The sequence below is a fragment of the Cherax quadricarinatus genome, chromosome 79 (genome assembly GCF_038502225.1).
Source record: "Cherax quadricarinatus isolate ZL_2023a chromosome 79, ASM3850222v1, whole genome shotgun sequence".
Lineage (NCBI taxonomy): Eukaryota > Metazoa > Arthropoda > Malacostraca > Decapoda > Parastacidae > Cherax > Cherax quadricarinatus.
In genome coordinates, this window is record NC_091370.1 from 6,293,403 (window position 1) to 6,313,421 (window position 20,019).

Below are 20,019 nucleotides of genomic sequence, written 5' to 3' on the forward strand. Positions count from 1 at the left end.
ATAGTGTCATACTGTCACTGTACCGTGGTAGGTAGTGTCATACTGTCACTGTACCGTGGTAGGTAGTGTCATACTGTCACTGTACCGTGGTAGGTAGAGTCATACTGTCACTGCACCGTGGTAGGTAGTGTCATACTGTCACTGTACCGTTGTAGGTAGTGTCATACTGTCACTGTACCGTGGTAGATAGTGTCATACTGTCACTGTACCGTGGTAGGTAGTGTCATACTGTCACTGTACCGTTGTAGGTAGTGTCATACTGTCACTGTACCGTGGTAGGTAGTGTCATACTGTCACTGTACCGTGGTAGGTAGTGTCATACTGTCACTGTACCGTGGTAGGTAGTGTCATACTGTCACTGCACCGTGGTAGGTAGTGTCATACTGTCACTGTACCGTTGTAGGTAGTGTCATACTGTCACTGTACCGTGGTAGGTAGTGTCATATTGTCACTGTACCGTGGTAGGTAGTGTCATACTGTCACTGTACCATGGTAGATAGTGTCATACTGTCACTGTACCATGGTAGGTAGTGTCACACTGTCACTGTACCGTGGTAGGTAGTGTCATACTGTCACTGTACCATGGTAGGTAGTGTCATACTGTCACTGTACCATGGTAGATAGTGTCATACTGTCACTGTACCATAGTAGGTAGTGTCATACTGTCACTCTACCGTGGTATGTAGTGTCATACTCTCACTGTACCGTGGTAGGTAGTGTCATACTGTCACTGTACCGTGGTAGGTAGTGTCATACAGTCACTGTACCGTGGTAGGTAGTGTCATACTGTCACTGTACCGTGGTAGGTAGTATCATATGTCACTGTACCGTGGTAGGTAGTGTCATACTGTCACTGTACCGTGGTAGATAGTGTCATACTGTCACTGTACCGTGGTAGATAGTGTCATTTTGTCACTGTACCTTGGTAGATAGTGTCATACTGTCACTGTACCTTTGTAGTGTCATACTGTCACTGTACCGTGGTAGGCAGTGTCATACTGTCACTGTACCGTGGTAGGCAGTGTCATACTGTCACTGTACCGTGGTAGGCAGTGTCATACTGTCACTGTACCGTGGTAGGTAGTGTCATACTGTCACTGTACCGTGGTAGGTAGTGTCATACTGTCACTGTACCGTGGTAGGTAGTGTCATACTGTCACTTTACCGTGGTAGGTAGTGTCATACTGTCACTGTACCGTGGTAGGTAGTGTCATACTGTCACTGTACCGTGGTAGGTAGTGTCATACCGTCACTGTACCGTGGTAGGTAGTGTCATACTGTCACTTTACCGTGGTAGGTAGTGTCATACTGTCACTTTACCGTGGTAGGTAGTGTCATACTGTCACTGTACCGTGGTAGGTAGTGTCATACTGTCACTGTACCGTGGTAGGTAGTGTCGTACCGTCACTGTACCGTGGTAGGTAGTGTCATACTGTCACTTTACCGTGGTATGTAGTGTCATACTGTCACTGTACCGTGGTAGATAGTGTCATACTGTCACTGTACCTTGGTAGTGTCATACTGTCACTGTACCTTGGTAGATAGTGTCATACTGTCACTGTACCTTGGTAGATAGTGTCATACTGTCACTGTACCGTGGTAGGCAGTGTCATACTGTCACTGTACCGTGGTAGGTAGTGTCATACTGTCACTGTACCATGGTAGGTAGTGTCATACTGTCACTGTACCATGGTAGGTAGTGTCATACTGTCACTGTACCGTGGTAGGTAGTGTCATACTGTCACTGTACCGTGGTAGGTAGTGTCATACTGTCACTGTACCGTGGTAGGTAGTGTCATACTGTCACTGCACCGTGGTAGGTAGTGTCATACTGTCACTGCACCGTGGTAGGTAGTGTCATACTGTCACTGTACCGTGGTAGGTAGTGTCATACTGTCACTGTACCGTGGTAGATAGTGTCATACTGTCACTGTACCGTGGTAGATAGTGTCATACTGTCACTGTACCGTGGTAGGTAGTGTCATACTGTCACTGTACCATGGTAGGTAGTGTCATACCGTCACTGTACCATGGTAGGTAGTGTCATACTGTCACTGTACCGTGGTAGGTAGTGTCATACTGTCACTGTACCGTGGTAGGTAGTGTCATACTGTCACTGTACCGTGGTAGGTAGTGTCATACTGTCACTGCATTGTGGTAGGTAGTGTCATACTGTCACTGTACCGTTGTAGGTAGTGTCATACTGTCACTGTACCGTGGTAGATAGTGTCATACTGTCACTGTACCGTGGTAGGTAGTGTCATACTGTCACTGTACCATGGTAGGTAGTGTCATACCGTCACTGTACCATGGTAGGTAGTGTCATACTGTCACTGTACCGTGGTAGGTAGTGTCATACTGTCACTGTACCGTGGTAGGTAGTGTCATACTGTCACTGTACCGTGGTAGGTAGTGTCATGCTGTCACTGTACCGTGGTAGGTAGTGTCATACTGTCACTGTACCGTGGTAGGTAGTGTCATGCTGTCACTGTACCGTGGTAGGTAGTGTCATACTGTCACTGTATCGTGGTAGGTAGTGTCATACTGTCACTGTACCGTGGTAGGTAGTGTCATACTGTCACTGCACCGTGGTAGGTAGTGTCATACTGTCACTGTACCGTTGTAGGTAGTGTCATACTGTCACTGTACCGTGGTAGATAGTGTCATACTGTCACTGTACCGTGGTAGGTAGTGTCATACTGTCACTGTACCGTGGTAGGTAGTGTCATACTGTCACTGTACCGTGGTAGGTAGTGTCATGCTGTCACTGTACCGTGGTAGGTAGTGTCATACTGTCACTGTATCGTGGTAGGTAGTGTCATACTGTCACTGTACCGTGGTAGGTAGTGTCATACTGTCACTGCACCGTGGTAGGTAGTGTCATACTGTCACTGTACCGTTGTAGGTAGTGTCATACTGTCACTGTACCGTGGTAGATAGTGTCATACTATCACTGTACCGTGGTAGGTAGTGTCATACTGTCACTGTACCGTGGTAGGTAGTGTCATACTGTCACTGTACCGTGGTAGGTAGTGTCATGCTGTCACTGTACCGTGGTAGGTAGTGTCATACTGTCACTGTACCGTGGTAGGTAGTGTCATACTGTCACTGTACCGTTGTAGGTAGTGTCATACTGTCACTGTACCGTGGTAGATAGTGTCATACTGTCACTGTACCGTGGTAGGTAGTGTCATACTGTCACTGTACCGTGGTAGGTAGTGTCATACTGTCACTGTACCGTGGTAGGTAGAGTCATACTGTCACTGCACCGTGGTAGGTAGTGTCATACTGTCACTGTACCGTTGTAGGTAGTGTCATACTGTCACTGTACCGTGGTAGATAGTGTCATACTGTCACTGTACCGTGGTAGGTAGTGTCATACTGTCACTGCACCGTGGTAGGTAGTGTCATACTGTCACTGTACCGTTGTAGGTAGTGTCATACTGTCACTGTACCGTGGTAGATAGTGTCATACTGTCACTGTACCGTGGTAGGTAGTGTCATACTGTCACTGTACCATGGTAGGTAGTGTCATACTGTCACTGTACCATGGTAGGTAGTGTCATACTGTCACTGTACCGTGGTAGGTAGTGTCATACTGTCACTGTACCGTGGTAGGTAGTGTCATACTGTCACTGTACCGTGGTAGGTAGTGTCATACTGTCACTGTACCGTGGTAGGTAGTGTCATGCTGTCACTGTACCGTGGTGCAGTAAGGTTACACTCGCCACAGTGCGATTCCTCACGTGCTTCACTCTCCTCAATATATTTTACGAGATAATTTAACACGAGAAGTGTGCAAAAAAAATATTCTTCACGGGACCATTGTGTGACAGAGATAGTGAGAGATGGAGATACAGATAGATAATGATACAGAGATAGAGATGTAGAGATACGGAGAGATAGATACGGAGAAATAGATAAAGAGAGATAGATACGGAGAGATAGATACGGAGAGATAGATACAGATAGATACAGATAGATACAGATACAGAGAGATAGATACAGAGATAGAGAGAGATACAGAGAGAGATAGAGATACAGAGAGAGATAGAGAGAGAGAGATACAGAGAGAGATACAGAGAGATACAGAGGGGGAGATACAGAGGGTGAGATACAGAGGGGGAGATACAGAGAGAGAGATACAGAGAGAGAGAGATACAGTGAGATTGATACAGAGGAGGAGATACAGAGGGGAGATACAGAGGGTGAGATGTAGAGGGTAAGATAAAGAGGGTGAGATACAGAGGGGGAGATACAGAGGAGGGAGGTACAGAGGGGGAGATACAGGGGGGGAGATACAGAGGGGGAGATACAGAGAGATACAGAGAGAGAGAGATACAGAGAGAGAGAGATACAGAGAGAGAGAGATACAGAGAGATACAGAGGGGGAGAGACAAGACACTCATGCTCCACAGTCAAGTTTAGCGGTCACTCCTGCCTCACTAGAATTACTGCAGTATAATACACAAGTTATTCCTGCTCAACTTATCGTGGAACAACTTAAATTTACTGTTGCTTAGCAACGGTGAAGTAATACATACAAGCTTCATAATGTTCAAAATGGTTTACGCAGTCACCGCAACACTAAGTTTATTTTACAAGTTTTTTTTTTTTTTTTTTTTTTTTTTTTTTTTTTTTTTTTTTTTTTTTTGTGTGTGTGTGTGTGTGTGTGTTTAAAGAGGTACACACTGTGGATACTGTGGTTTTTGTCTTTGTGGTGACACCTTCATCATCAATTTTGTATTTCCTGAGCTGGTCATTTCTGGGTGCCATTACCACATTCAGGAAGGCAGGGAAGAAACCTGAGTTCCATCATCACATTCAGGATCCTCGAGAAATTCTTGTTAGTCTTGACATTAATAATGTAATGGTATAAATCCGTGGTCATGTTAATGGTCAGGGCAGCGAGCAGGTAGACTCTGCAGCGCGGTCACTGGTACAGGACCTCCCTGTTTCTTACTGTAGATGGATGGTTCAAAGAACCGACGTTGTTAAATTAGATACATGTGCAGCTCTTGGGTATCTTTATTGATGAAACGTTTCGCCACACAGTGGCTTCATCAGTCCATACAAAGGATAAACTTGAAGAACAGGAGGAGAATGAGGTAATCAGTCCCTCAACCTTGAGTCGATGTTGTCAGTCCATCAATCTATTCAAGATTGATGGACTGACCGCACACGCACACACACATATGTATATATATATCGTGCCGAATAGGCAGAATTTGCGATCTTGGCTTAAATAGCAACGTTCATCTTGCCATATTGGACAAGTGAAAATTTGTGTATGCAATAATTTCGCCAAAATCATTCTGAACCTAACGAAAAAAATATATTTCACTGTGTTCGTTTAGCTTTAAATTACTGTAAACAAATCTAAAATATATTTAGTTGGGTTAGGCTAAAATAAATTGTTCTTGTTATAATAAGGTTAGGTAAGTTTTCTAAGATATTTTTAGTGAAAAATTAAAATTTTTTACATTAACATTAATGAAAAAAATATATCTTTAAACGTATAAGAGAAAATTTTAGAAAGGACTTAATATTAAATGAGTTCTTGCTAATTGACCAGTTTTACATATTCGACACGATATATATATATATATATATATATATATATATATATATATATATATATATATATATATATATATATATATATATATATATATATATTGTAGGTTAGCAGACAGCAACCACCCAGGGAGGTACTACCGTCCTGCCAAGTGAGTGCAAAACGAAAATCTGTAATTGTTTTACATGATGGTAGGATTGCTGGTGTCTTTTTTTCTGTCTCATAAACATGCAAGGTTTCTGGTACGTCTTCCTACTTCTACTTACACTTAGGTCACACTACACATACACATACAAGCATATATATACACACACTCCTCTGGGTTTTCTTCTATTTTCTTACTAGTTCTTGTTCTTGTTTATTTCCTCTTATCTCCATGGCGAAGTGGAACAGAATTTTTCCTCCGTAAGTCATGCGTGTTGTAATAGGCGACTAAAATGCCGGGAGCAAGGGGCTAGTAACCCCTTCTCCTGTATATATTTCTTAAATTAAAAACAGAAACTTTTGTTTTTCTTTTTGGGCCACCCTGCCTCGGTGGGATATGACCAGTTCGTTGAAAGAAGAATGTATGTATATATACTATATACACACAAATCTATCACTTACATTTTGTTGTATTTTAAAAACTTTTGTAAATACCTTTGTTGAGAGCAAAAGTTTTACTGCTCTTTGATCTTTATAAACCTTTGTATAGTTAAACCCACGACGAATCTCCGTGACCAATCCTCGTCTCTCCAGATGATCAAACAAGCTCTTCCTGATTCATCCTTCTTATCATTCTCCAGAGAAAGTGTGTGTGTGTGTACTCACCTAGTTGTGGTTGCAGGAGTCGAGTCACAGCTCCTGGCCTCGCCTCTTCACTGGTCGCTACTAGGTCACTCTTCCTGCTCCATGAGCTTTATCATACCTCTTCTTAAAGTTATGTATGGATCCTGCCTCCACTACATCACTTCCCAGACTATTCCACTTCCTTGACTACTCTGTGACTGAAAAAATACTTCCTAACATCCCTGTGGTTCATCTGAGTCTTCAACTTCCAGCTGTGACCTCTTGTTGCTGTGTCCCATCTCTGGAACATCCTGTCTGTCCACCTTGTCGATTCCTCTCGGTATTTTATATGTCGTTATCATATCTCCCCTATCTCTCCTGCCCTCTAGTGGCATCAGGTTGATTTCCCTTAACCTTACCTCGAAGGACATGCCCATTAGCTCCGTGACTAGTCTTGTTGCAAACCTTTGCACTTTCTCTAATTTCCTTACGTGCCTGGCTAGGTGTGGGTTCCAAACTGGTGCTGCATACTCCAATATAGGCCTAACGAACACGGTGTGTAGGGTCCTGAATGATTCCTTACTGAGATGTCGGAATGCTGTTCTTAGGTTTACTAGGCGCCCATATGCTGCTTCAGTTACTTGGTTGATGTGTATACTCACCCAAAGATCCTTTTCCTTGAGTGAGGTTTGTAGTCTCTGCCCCCCCTAGACTGTACTCCGTCTGCGGTCTTCTTTTCCCTTCCCCAGTCTTCATGACTTTGCACTTGGTGGGGTTGAACTGCAGGAGCCAGTTCCTGGACCAGGCCTTGCAGATCCATTTGTAGTTCTGCCTGGTCCTCGTCCGATTAAATTCTTCTCAATTTAACATCATCTGTGATGAATGGGTTTGAAAACCGACAAGTTGGAGATTGAGACACTTGTGCACCATATGGGAATCTTTATTGAGGAAACGTTTCGCCACACAGTGGCTTCATCAGTCCGATACAAAGAATTCTCCAACTTGTCCAACCTTTGGACGAAGACCTTCGACTAGTGGACGGTACCTCTATGACCCCATCTCCTGCTTGGCCTCACCTGACTACAGTATATAAGCCACGTCTACGGCCCTATGCTGTACATGCTACAAAATTGATGGACTGAACACATCGACTCCAGGCTGAGGGACTGGTTACCTCAATCTCCTCCTCTCCTTGCACCTTTCTGCTTTGCATTGGACTGATGAAGCCACTGTGTGGCGAAACGTTTCCTTAATAAAGATTCCCATATGGTGCACAAATTGCATTAACATCATCTGCAAACAGGGACACTTCTGAGTCTATTCCTTCCTCCATGTCGTTCACAAATACTAGAAACAGTACCGGTCCTAGGACTGACTCCTGTGGAGCCCCGCTCGTCACAGGCGCCCACTCTGACAACTTGTCACGTACCATGACTCGCTGTTGTCTTCCTGACAGGTATTCCCTGATCCATTGTAGTGTCTTCCCTGTTATCCCTGCCTGGTCCTCCAGCTTTTGCACTAATCTCGTGTGTGGAACTGTGTGTGTGTGTGTGTGTGTGTGTGTGTGTGTGTGTGTGTGTGTGTGTGTGGAACTGTGTGTGTGTGTGTGTGTGGAATGTGTGTGTGTGTGTGTGTGTGGAATGTGTGTGTGTGTGTGTGTGTGTGTGTGTGTGTGTGTGTGTGTGTGTGTGTGTGGGGTTGTATATGCGTATGTGTACTCACCTAGTTGAGGTTGCGGGGGTCGAGTCCGAGCTCCTGGCCCCCCGTGTGTGTGTGTGTGTGTGTGTGTGGTTGTATATGCGTATGTGTGCGTGGTTGTATATGCGTGTGTGTGTGTGTGTGTGTGTGGTTGTATATGCGTATGTGTTCGTGGTTGTATATGCGTGTGTGTGTGTGTGCGTGTTTGTGTGTGGTTGTATATGCGTTTGTGTGTATCTGTGTGTGTGTGTGTGTGTGTGCGCTGCGTGAGGGGTGCGCTTAATGTGCGTACGTCACGCGCTGGCATGTGAATATGTACTCACCTTCTTGTGGTTACAGGGCTCAATTCACAGCTCCTGGCCCCACGTCTTCGCTGGTCGCTACTAGGTCCACTCCCTGCTGCAAGAGTTTTATCGCACCTCTTCTTAAAGCTATGTATGGACCCTGCCTCCACTACATCACTCTCCAAACTATTCCGCTTCCTAACAAATTTATGACTGTAGAAATACTTCCTAACATCCCTGTGACTCATCTGAGTCGTCAACTTCTAATTGTGACCCCTTGTTGCTGTGACCCATTCTGAAACATTGTCCCTATCCACCTTGTCAATTTCTGTGTGTGTTGGGGGGGGGGGTATGGCGAAGGTGGAGGTATATAAGTGTTGTCCTGGTGACTGGTTCAGTGGGTTCCTAACTTGTAGTATGGTTCAGTGGGTTCCTAACTTGTATGTACTAGTATGGTTCAGTGGGTTCCTAACTTGTATGTACTAGTATGGTTCAGTGGGTTCCTAACTTGTATGTACTAGTATGGTTCAGTGGGTTCCTAACTTGTATGTACTAGTATGGTTCAGTGGGCTCCTAACTTGTATGTACTAGTATGGTTCAGTGGGTTCCTAACTTGTATGTACTAGTATGGTTCAGTGGGTTCCTAACTTGTATGTACTAGTATGGTTCAGTGGGTTCCTAACTTGTATGTACTAGTATGGTTCAGTGGGTTCCTAACTTGTATGTACTAGTATGGTTCAGTGGGTTCCTAACTTGTATGTACTAGTATGGTTCAGTGGGTTCCTAACTTGTATGTACTAGTATGGTTCAGTGGGTTCCTAACTTGTATGTACTAGTATGGTTCAGTGGGTTCCTAACTTGTATGTACTAGTATGGTTCAGTGGGTTCCTAACTTGTATGTACTAGTATGGTTCAGTGGGTTCCTAACTTGTATGTACTAGTATGGTTCAGTGAGTTCCTAACTTGTATGTACTAGTATGGTTCAGTGGGTTCCTAACTTGTATGTACTAGTATGGTTCAGTGGGTTCCTAACTTGTATGTACTAGTATGGTTCAGTGGGTTCCTAACTTGTATGTACTAGTATGGTTCAGTGGGTTCCTAACTTGTATGTACTAGTATGGTTCAGTGGGTTCCTAACTTGTATGTACTAGTATGGTTCAGTGGGTTCCTAACTTGTATGTACTAGTATGGTTCAGTGGGTTCCTAACTTGTATGTACTAGTATGGTTCAGTGGGTTCCCAACTTGTATGTACTAGTATGGTTCAGTGGGTTCCTAACTTGTATGTACTAGTATGGTTCAGTGGGTTCCTAACTTGTATGTACTAGTATGGTTCAGTGGGTTCCCAACTTGTATGTACTAGTATGGTTCAGTGGGTTCCCAACTTGTATGTACTAGTATGGTTCAGTGGGTTCCCAACTTGTATGTACTAGTATGGTTCAGTGGGTTCCCAACTTGTATGTACTAGTATGGTTCAGTGGGTTCCCAACTTGTATGTACTAGTATGGTTCAGTGGGTTCCCAACTTGTATGTACTAGTATACTCCTTATTCTCTAACCAGAATATTGTTGGATCTGCTGAGTATTTGGTCTACCCCCAACCCCAGGGTACATGGAATCATAACACCTCTCGACACGCACCGACTGACTGTGTGTGTACTCACCTATTTGTACTCACCTATTTGTGGTTGCAGGGGTCGAGTCTTAGCTCCTGGCCCCGCCTCTTCACCGGTTGCTACTGGGCCCTCTCTCTCTCCGCTCCATGAGCTTTATCAATCCTCGTCTTAAAACTGTGTATGGTTCCTGCCTCCACTACGTCATTTTCTAGGCTATTCCACTGCCTTACAACTCTATGACTGAAGAAATACTTCCTACTATCTCTCTGACTCATTTGTGTCTTCAACTTCCAATTGTGGCCACTTGTTTCTGTGTCCCCTCCCTGGAACATCCTGTCTTTGTCCACCTTGTCTATGTGTGTGTGTGTGTGTGTGTGTGTGTGTGTGTGTGTGTGTGTGTGTGTGTGTGTAAGATTCTTTTTATGCAAAATTATAAATTTTTACATTAACATTAACGAAAAAAAATATATCTTTAAACGTACAAGAGAAAATTTTAGAAAGGATTTAATTTTAAACGAGTTCTTGCTAATTGTGTGTGTGTGTGTGCGTGTATATATATATATAATATATATATATATATATTTTTTATTAGCACACTGGCCGATTCCCACCAAGGCAGGGTGTCCCGAAAAAGAAAAACTTTCACCATCATTCGCTCCATTACTGTCTTGCCAGAAGGGTGCTTTACACTACAGTTTTTAAACTGCAACATTAACACCCCTCCTTCAGAGTGCAGGCACTGTACTTCCCATCTCCAGGACTCAAGTCCGGCCTGCCGGTTTCCCTGAATCCCTTCATAAATATATATATACACACACACACACACAGATATGCAGAGCAACCACTTTGGAAAAATAGTGAAATTTCAAGCGCTTTCGTGATTTCTCACATTATCACAGTTTCTGATAATGTGAGAAATCACGAAAGCGCTTGGAATTTCACTGTTTTTTTTACTGTGATCTTACTGCATACACGGATATAATTCGGTATATATACACGTGTATGTTTGTATATATAGGCGTCTCTGTGTATGTATACCAACATCTCTGGGCGTATGCATACCAACATCTCTCGCTGTATGTATACCAACATCTCTCGGTGTATGTATACCAGCATCTCTCGGTGTATGTATACCAGCATCTCTCCGTGTATGTATACTAACATCTCTCGCTGCATGTATACCAGCATCTCTCGGTGTATGTATACCAACATCTCTGGGCGTATGCATACCAACATCTCTCGCTGTATGTATACCAACATCTCTCGCTGCATGTATACCAGCATCTCTCGGTGTATGTATACCAGCATCTCTCCGTGTATGTATACTAACATCTCTCGCTGCATGTATACCAGCATCTCTCGGTGTATGTATACCAACATCTCTCGGTGTATGTATACCAGCCACTCTCGGTGTATGTATACCAACATCTCTCGGTGTAAGTATACCAACATCTCTCTCTGCATGTATGCCAGCATCTCTCGGTATATACTCATAACTGTACATCTCTCATTAATATATACAAATGTATTTCAATATATGCGCAAATGTGCATCTCAGAATAGATATAAAAAAGTATATCTTTCGGTATATACACAGTTAGCTATCTTTCAGTATACACAAGTTAATCCTCAATCCTATACAATAAGAGATTACTCTCATCCCTTAGTTCTGGAGATTGCAGCTTCTTAATGTCAATGTCTAGTTAGACAACGGTCTTAATGTCAGTGTCTAGTTGGACAGCGGTCTTAATGTCAGTGTCTAGTTGGACAACGGTCTTAATGTCAATGTCTAGTTAGACAACGGTCTTAATGTCAGTGTCTAGTTGGACAGCGGTCTTAATGTCAGTGTCTAGTTGGACAGCGGTCTTAATGTCATTGTCTAGTTGGACAGCGGTCTTAATGTCAGTGTCTAGTTGGACAACGGTCTTAATGTCAGTGTCTAGTTGGACAACGGTCTTAATGTCAGTGTCTAGTTGGACAACGGTCTTAATGTCAGTGTCTAGTTGGACAGCGGTCTTAATGTCATTGTCTAGTTGGACAACGGTCTTAATGTCAGTGTCTAGTTGGACAACGGTCTTAATGTCAGTGTCTAGTTGGACAGCGGTCTTAATGTCAGTGTCTAGTTGGACAACGGTCTTAATGTCAGTGTCTAGTTGGACAACGGTCTTAATGTCAGTGTCTAGTTGGACAGCGGTCTTAATGTCAGTGTCTAGTTAGACAACGGTCTTAATGTCAGTGTCTAGTTGGACAGCGGTCTTAATGTCAGTGTCTAGTTGGACAACGGTCTTAATGTCAGTGTCTAGTTGGACAACGGTCTTAATGTCAGTGTCTAGTTGGACAACGGTCTTAATGTCAGTGTCTAGTTGGACAACGGTCTTAATGTCAGTGTCTAGTTGGACAACGGTCTTAATGTCAGTGTCTAGTTGGACAACGGTCTTAATGTCAGTGTCTAGTTGGACAACGGTCTTAATGTCAGTGTCTAGTTGGACAACGGTCTTAATGTCAGTGTCTAGTTGGACAACGGTCTTAATGTCAGTGTCTAGTTAGACAACGGTCTTAATGTCAGTGTCTAGTTGGACAACGGTCTTAATGTCAGTGTCTAGTTGGACAACGGTCTTAATGTCAGTGTCTAGTTAGACAACGGTCTTAATGTCAGTGTCTAGTTGGACAACGGTCTTAATGTCAGTGTCTAGTTAGACAACGGTCTTAATGTCAGTGTCTAGTTGGACAGCGGTCTTAATGTCAGTGTCTAGTTGGACAACGGTCTTAATGTCAGTGTCTAGTTGGACAACGGTCTTAATGTCAGTGTCTAGTTAGACAACGGTCTTAATGTCAGTGTCTAGTTGGACAACGGTCTTAATGTCAGTGTCTAGTTGGACAGCGGTCTTAATGTCAGTGTCTAGTTGGACAACGGTCTTAATGTCAGTGTCTAGTTGGACAACGGTCTTAATGTCAGTGTCTAGTTAGACAACGGTCTTAATGTCAGTGTCTAGTTGGACAACGGTCTTAATGTCAGTGTCTAGTTGGACAACGGTCTTAATGTCAGTGTCTAGTTGGACAGCGGTCTTAATGTCAGTGTCTAGTTGGACAGCGGTCTTAATGTCAGTGTCTAGTTGGACAACGGTCTTAATGTCAGTGTCTAGTTGGACAGCGGTCTTAATGTCAGTGTCTAGTTGGACAACGGTCTTAATGTCAGTGTCTAGTTGGACAGCGGTCTTAATGTCAGTGTCTAGTTGGACAACGGTCTTAATAACCCTAATGTAATAACTTACTTTCAATTTATCCTCTGATTATTAGCAATATTTATGTTTTGCCTGTGCACTGGAAAGTTCAGTTGTGACTGGAGTGAATAAAGCGCCATGCGTGTGTGAAACACATGACAGAGAAGCAAAAATCATTATTTAATGGCCATGCCCCAGTCGTAACCCCGACACTACTGAAATAATGATTGATAGTAGTAGTAGTAGTAGTAGTAGTAGTAGTAGTAGTAGTAGTAGTAGTAGCAGTAGTAGTAGCAGTAGTAGTAGCAGTAGTAGTAGTATGGTTGTGAAATTTACGGAACACCTCTATAAAAGTATATTTTTTAAAGTTGCAGTTTTCTTTTGGGTATATTTTTGAGTTTCAATATATATTCAGGAAAGTGTGTTATTGTACTTTATTTCACTATGATGTAATGGTCAGACTAACGTTACAGAGGTAATAATGTTGTACCAATGTGTAAGGATAACGATACCATCAAGATTAGGTGATACTACCACCGGCGATACTTTGGTACCCTCGCTAAAGTGGTTAATACCAGTACACTACCGCGTGCAGTCAGACGTGGTCACCCCGTGGGTATGTGCGCTCAAGGGAACACGTTTTAAAGTCATGGTTAGGATTCATAAACATGCCAAACAAGCATTGATGTTTAAAGCGTCCACTTACCTGCCATCCACAGGTAAGTGGACGCTTTAACACTAATGTTTGAGAGCTTGCTGGTAATGGTACCTTCTGTTCTTGTTCAAGTTATTTTTTTCCTCCTCGACAGCCTTACTGTTCCTTCGGATCGACTTAACTTGTTTATGCTTATAAAACAAAGGTCGATGTTGTCATTTGGATGTGTTGATTAATTTTTGGAAATGTTATTTTTTGTCTATGAAAGGCCCAGGTTCAATCATGGGTTGATAGAGAAATGGAGACGGACACCTGTTATCGCTGTTGACCAACAGACAATAGGTACCTGGGTGTTAGTTGACTGTTGTGGGTAACAGTCTGTGGGGGAATTGTATACCTCAGTTTATGTAAGTAGTTTAGAAAACCGAATTGTTGATAAATGAGACACTTGTACAACATTTGGGAATCTTCATTGAGGAAACGTTTCGCTAGCCAGTGACTTCTTCAGTCCAATACAGAGAACGGTGGAAAACGAGTAATCTGAGGTAATCAGTTCCTCAGTCTGGAGTCAATGTGTTCAGTCCATCAATCTTAATAAAAGTACAGCATATGAGCGGAGATGGAGTTTATATACTGCAGACAGATGAGGTGAAGCAGTGGTAGGCGGAGCACCAGTGGAAAAACCCGCCAGTGGAAGTAGGTCATGCCTTAGGTATGGCTGGGCTCTGAAAGAACCTGAAGTAGAAAAACTCTCAGCCTCTAAATTCAACGGGTGTAAACAAAATAATGTGGAGGGTTAGTCGTCGTGCATAATGCTACCTGGGCAAATGTTCGAGGCTTCATAATTCAGTGAATCCAAACCTCTCTGTTCTGAATGCTAAGTATAGCAACTAGCCATCTTGCAACTAATAGGTTACCCCATTGCCATACCATACCAATTAACAAATCTGGATGATATGTCACTTTCAAAACAAGTACTATTAGGACTGAAGAAATCCCTCGTGGCAAAAAGTTTCCTTAATAAATGTCTTGATCAGTACATATGGGACTTTTACCAACAACTTACTGAGCAGGTCAACGACCCTCTCCATAGAAAGGTCAATGAAAGTCTTCATCTACCTTTTCCAGCTACGAATATCGACGATCTTAATGAATTATGTATTTTTTTTATTGCTATCGATATGATGATTCCATATATGGACAAAGACTGGCATGACGATGTGGGGGGGGGGTTGCGATATCGATCCTGATCATCACACTGACATCACGTATCGTCACCTGATATCTGAAACCATCTTCCCTCCTCCTCCCTTTCCCTCACCACACTGGACTATCTTCATTTGATATTACTTCGTATTCTGTGTGTGTATTGAGTGAATGAAGCCCTAGTGTGAGGAGAGCTTTATCAAATCATCCTGACATTGAGCACGTGTCTCATTTGCATATTTGTCATTATCATGTACAAGCTTTAAAACGAGGCGTTTCTAGTTAGGTATCTAGTCAGACACCTAGTTAGGTACCTAATTTGGTATCTAGTTAGGTGCCTAGTTTGGTATCTAGTTAGCTACCTAGTCTGGTATCTAGTTAGGTACCTAGTTAGGTACCTAGTTAGGTATCTAGTTGAATATCTCTACAAGAAATTCCTGATGATTTCCTCGGGTTTTCATATATATATATTTTTTTACGGTTCGAAGATTTCTCTATTATGCAAAACATAAGTTTTAAAAATGGTAAAAGTTTTTAGGTATGTGTAGAACATATATCATGAATGTCTGTGAAATATTTTTATTGTGTGTAAATTATTTTGGATATGTATTAAACATTTTGGGTATGTATAAATCATCTAAGGAATGTATAAATTATCACTAGTTTTTTCATTAAAATATATCATTGATAGGATTTTTTTTAGTTCTCAATTTAGCGTGTTTATTCAGACGAGATACATGACATGTTACAGCGAGTGTTATTGTTTCAGTGCCGCTGTACCAGACCGTGGACCCGGTGCCGACAAGAAGAGCCTTCGCTAAGCGAATCTTGCTCATCCAGAGAGAGATAGAGGCTCTAGCAGGTACCTCCTTGGCAAGCTGCTATGTTTACAGTATTGCCTATTAGTCTGGTTCTCGCAGCATCTCTCAAAATTTATGACTTATAAAAATAACATTTCTATATTTGCCTTCCGGATGGTTGCAAGGGTGATTAAAAATTCAATCTGTCCTCGATCTCTTGCGTAATATTTTCTTGATGCTCATCAAGCTGATGTTTATCAAGTTGATCAGCTGTTCGAGCGAATAAATAATTTTAAAACTGAGGATCAATTTAAATAGTAATATTTTACTTGCCGCTCTTAGCGCTGTAGAATCCCTGCTAGTGGACAACAGGAAAGTTAGAAACCTAAAACTATTCCTAAACCCAGCTAGAGGTGAAGCACTGTCCTCCAACCAATAGATCTTCAACCAGATTCATGAACGTCTCGCCAGGGACACGGGTCCAGTGCTATCAACCTGATAGCGTTGGAAAAAACAAAGGTCCAAGTAAGGCCGGACTGAAAACGTTGATATGTGTGATGTCTTCCCATACCAAATGAAGACTGAGACACTTGTGCAACTTATGGGAATATTTATTGAGGAAACGTTTCGCCAGCCGATAGAAGATGAGGAGAATGAGGAACTCAGTCCCTTAGCATGGAGTCAATGTGTTCAGTCTATTACTCTTGAGAAAAGTACCACATCGACTCCAGACTGAGGGACTGATTCCCTCATTCTCTTCATCTTCTACCCTTGTGGGTGTAGCGCTTAGTTCTGAAGAAGATAATGATGGACTAATTACCTCATTCTCCTTCTCATCTTCCACCGCTCTTTTCTGTATTGGACTGATGAAGCCACTGGCTGGCGAAACGTTATCTCAATAAAGATTCCCAAATGTTGTACAAATGCCTCATTCTTCAATTAGCTTTTCTAAACCATTACACCACATAATCATCAGAAACTTTGATCCTCCCAAAACTCGCTTATTTTTCGTGATGTTTACTCAGCCATCAACTCTTCCAAACTAAGTAACTCTGTCTCTCTTCCAAAGTTCACGTTAGAGTATATCCTAAACACTTGCAATGTTGACAATCGATGCAGCATCAGCTCCAGTTAGACCCCAGTTTAATCTCTCAAACTGTCTTGCAACCTTTGCATGCTCCTACACGGCATCAAGTGAACTAAAGCAAATTCTACCGAGACACCTGGATGATTTAGCTGGACAACACGACCTCACTTTCAGTAGCACTACTGATTGGGAGAGACTCACGACTTCAGCACCAAAACCAGCTGTGACGCTGACAAGAAGAAGCCAACCAGACCATTTCTTATTGGAGAAAAATTGTATAAAAATATGTTGGTATTGGTAGGATTACCGACATTTTAGTGAAGCAATTTTTCGCTCTCCAGGAGCTTTGACAAGCCGTAACATTAGGCTTGACACATTGTCACGTTAGTTGCATCTGTCTATTTACCCAACAAAAATATGTTGGATGTCGCAACGTTCATCAATGCAGACTGCCTGTCTCGCAACTATGAGCGCATGTCACTTAAACACTCCCTCTTAAATTTGTGTTGTGGTACTGGGCACACGGCTCGACCCAGTGAGACTGTATTGCAGTGGCTCCGCCTTGCTGCCGCTCTTCGCACTGAATGTTGGTGTGTATGTATGGTAAGAGGGAAGTTGACGAAAATGGTCAGTATACTAGTCTAAATTATGTATGTTACAAAGGCTGGAATGCAAGGCACAACGAAGTCACAATCAAGACTAACATTGCTACAACTGAGTGCCTGGCTGAGAGAGTCCTGATCCCTAGTATCCCACAATCCCAGTAATCCTGCTACACATCCTGATGGGATCACAATCTGTCCCTGGTAGAACAGGACCGTATCTACAAATCTACTCTTGCTGACATCCAGTGGTGCTCTGTTGCCCAGCAACAGAGCACCACTGGATAGCGAAACGTCAACAAATTAAGATGCCCAAATGTTGTATATGTCTAATTCTTCATTTTGTCGGTATTGTATACCATTCATGAACAACTTGATACACAGCAACATCATGGAATCTTGGTTCAGAGGACATCTCCACAACTTTCTTGCTCACTCCTGGCCCATCTCTTGGGTATAACCTATTTCCACTGGGAAATCCCTCCTACCAGTGACAATGCCGTCGAATGCTGCACGTTCCTCAGGCCAGTTTTCCTGCCTGTACTTCAGATTCTTCAAGATTGCGATGCTGAGGGATTGATTACTTCGTCTTTTGCATATAGTTCTGCAGTCTTCCCATTATGTCCTTGAATTTGTATTAATGAACCCACTTGCTGGCAAACCGTCTCACAATGTAGTGAGGGACATGTTTACCATAAAGCCCTTCATAAAAAAAGAGCTAATATGGTATATATCAAAGAAACTAAATTGGCTTGTAATGTTGGTCAGGACAGAGTCCTGACACTGGTCTTAGTCTTTCCACGACCCGTTAAGTATACGAACTTTACTGGTGTAAGAACTATACCACTTAATACTAAGGTACTGAACACCGGCTGCCAGGCTGAGGGACTGATTACCTCATCTTGTATCTTCGCATATCATCTCCATTGAATTGATAAAGCCACTGGTTGGCGAATCATCTTCAAATAAAGAAGCGTAGGTGTTGCAAAGATATTATTACTCATCTATTATACACAATAAATGCAACACCTTCATGTCACTGCGTAGGTGACACAAGACGATAAAAGCCACGTAAACAATCATATCTGTTTACTATATCATATGAAATATTTTAATTTATATAATAAATCGCAGTCTGAGAAAGCTGATATTTTCCTCATTAAGTGCGATGAATAAGTTAGTCTTGCTGGGAAAAAATGGATGCCATTATAATTATAAAAATCAATCTTTGCACAAGAACAAATTATCGAGGAGATGAATTTTTAACGCCGACTGCTGCTTAATTGACAGGTCTGTTTACTAGCCTAGCACGCACTGTTTTTTTTTTTTCTTTTAGATTTGTTTAATGTTAACTTTAGCTGCTCGTTTTTTTGTGTAAATTATTCAATATTAAATTGGTTGTACAATGGGTACAGTTATATTTTCATCCTTTAGCAGCTTAAAAAGATAACTTTTTTCTAATCTAACCTAATATTTAACTGAAAATGTAGGTTTGGTTATGTTAATTGGCTTCTTGTATTGTTACCAAAAAAGTTCCCTTAGGCACAACATACTGGTAGAGAATATATTTAATAACCAATATTCCCATATTTTCCGAACATTTAAAATTCTCTATATATATATATATATATATATATATATATATATATATATATATATATATATATATATATATATATATATATATATATATATATAATATGCTTTAAATATGTGCATGTCAGAGATGATAATGCCGATTATTTTCAGGTAAAAATGCAACTATTGACAGTGTATGGGCGATGGAGCTACTTGCTATAGCTGCTGATCTTGACTCCCGCATCACTAAGGAGTTCAATGAAGACCTCAACTCAACCTATGAAACACAACCGTCAGAGATATCGACAAATATTTTGCCCAAGAAGCGTCATGTTTGCCCTGAAGTGTACCGAGGAAGGTCATCGGATAATTCTTTACAGAATAATTTCATACAACTGAAGTGTGACTTCGTGCCTGAATTTAAAGACGTCATAACTATCATAGTATCAGCTAAGAGATGGGATTTTGATAGAATAAGATTTATTGTAAAAAATATAAGAAAATATTATGATGTCAACATTTTTGTTTTGACTTACGGTACTAACACATCTTTAACTCTGGATATAGATGGTGCATTTATTAAGACATTTGCTGCTGGTACATCTGAATCATATGCTATAAATTCCGTGGCTGCCACCATAAGTACACCGTTTACACTGGTAACAAACTCTCTCACTCATTTTTCAAGGCAGATATCCCTGGAACGTCTCGTGAGAGTTTTGGACGATCTTGAAAATGCGAATATTGCCTCTGGAGCTTATAGGAGTCTAAATGGCTATTGGAGTCATGGGTGTTTACAGCAGAGGATGGAGAATTACCAGCTAGTATATGTCCGTGGCTATGAACACTCTAAACATGAATGCATGTTTTGTGATGATGTCCTTGGGCCATTTGTTGTTCGAACAGAGTTTTTGAAGGAAGTTCCTCTC

General features: G+C 41.9%; 1 protein-coding gene across 4 annotated transcripts in view; it reads left to right on the forward strand.

Annotated features, from left to right (window-relative positions):
- Positions 1-20,019, forward strand: part of LOC128705326 (uncharacterized) — a 161,384-nt gene that overhangs the window by 140,236 nt on the left and 1,129 nt on the right. For all 4 annotated transcript variants that reach the window (XM_070101862.1, XM_070101863.1, XM_070101865.1 and 1 more), the window contains 2 exons: positions 15,793-15,885; positions 19,262-20,019. The exon at positions 19,262-20,019 is cut by the window's right edge and continues 1,129 nt beyond it. In XM_070101862.1, the coding sequence (XP_069957963.1) occupies positions 15,793-15,885; positions 19,262-20,019 (851 nt within the window). The remainder of the gene's footprint in view (positions 1-15,792; positions 15,886-19,261) is intronic.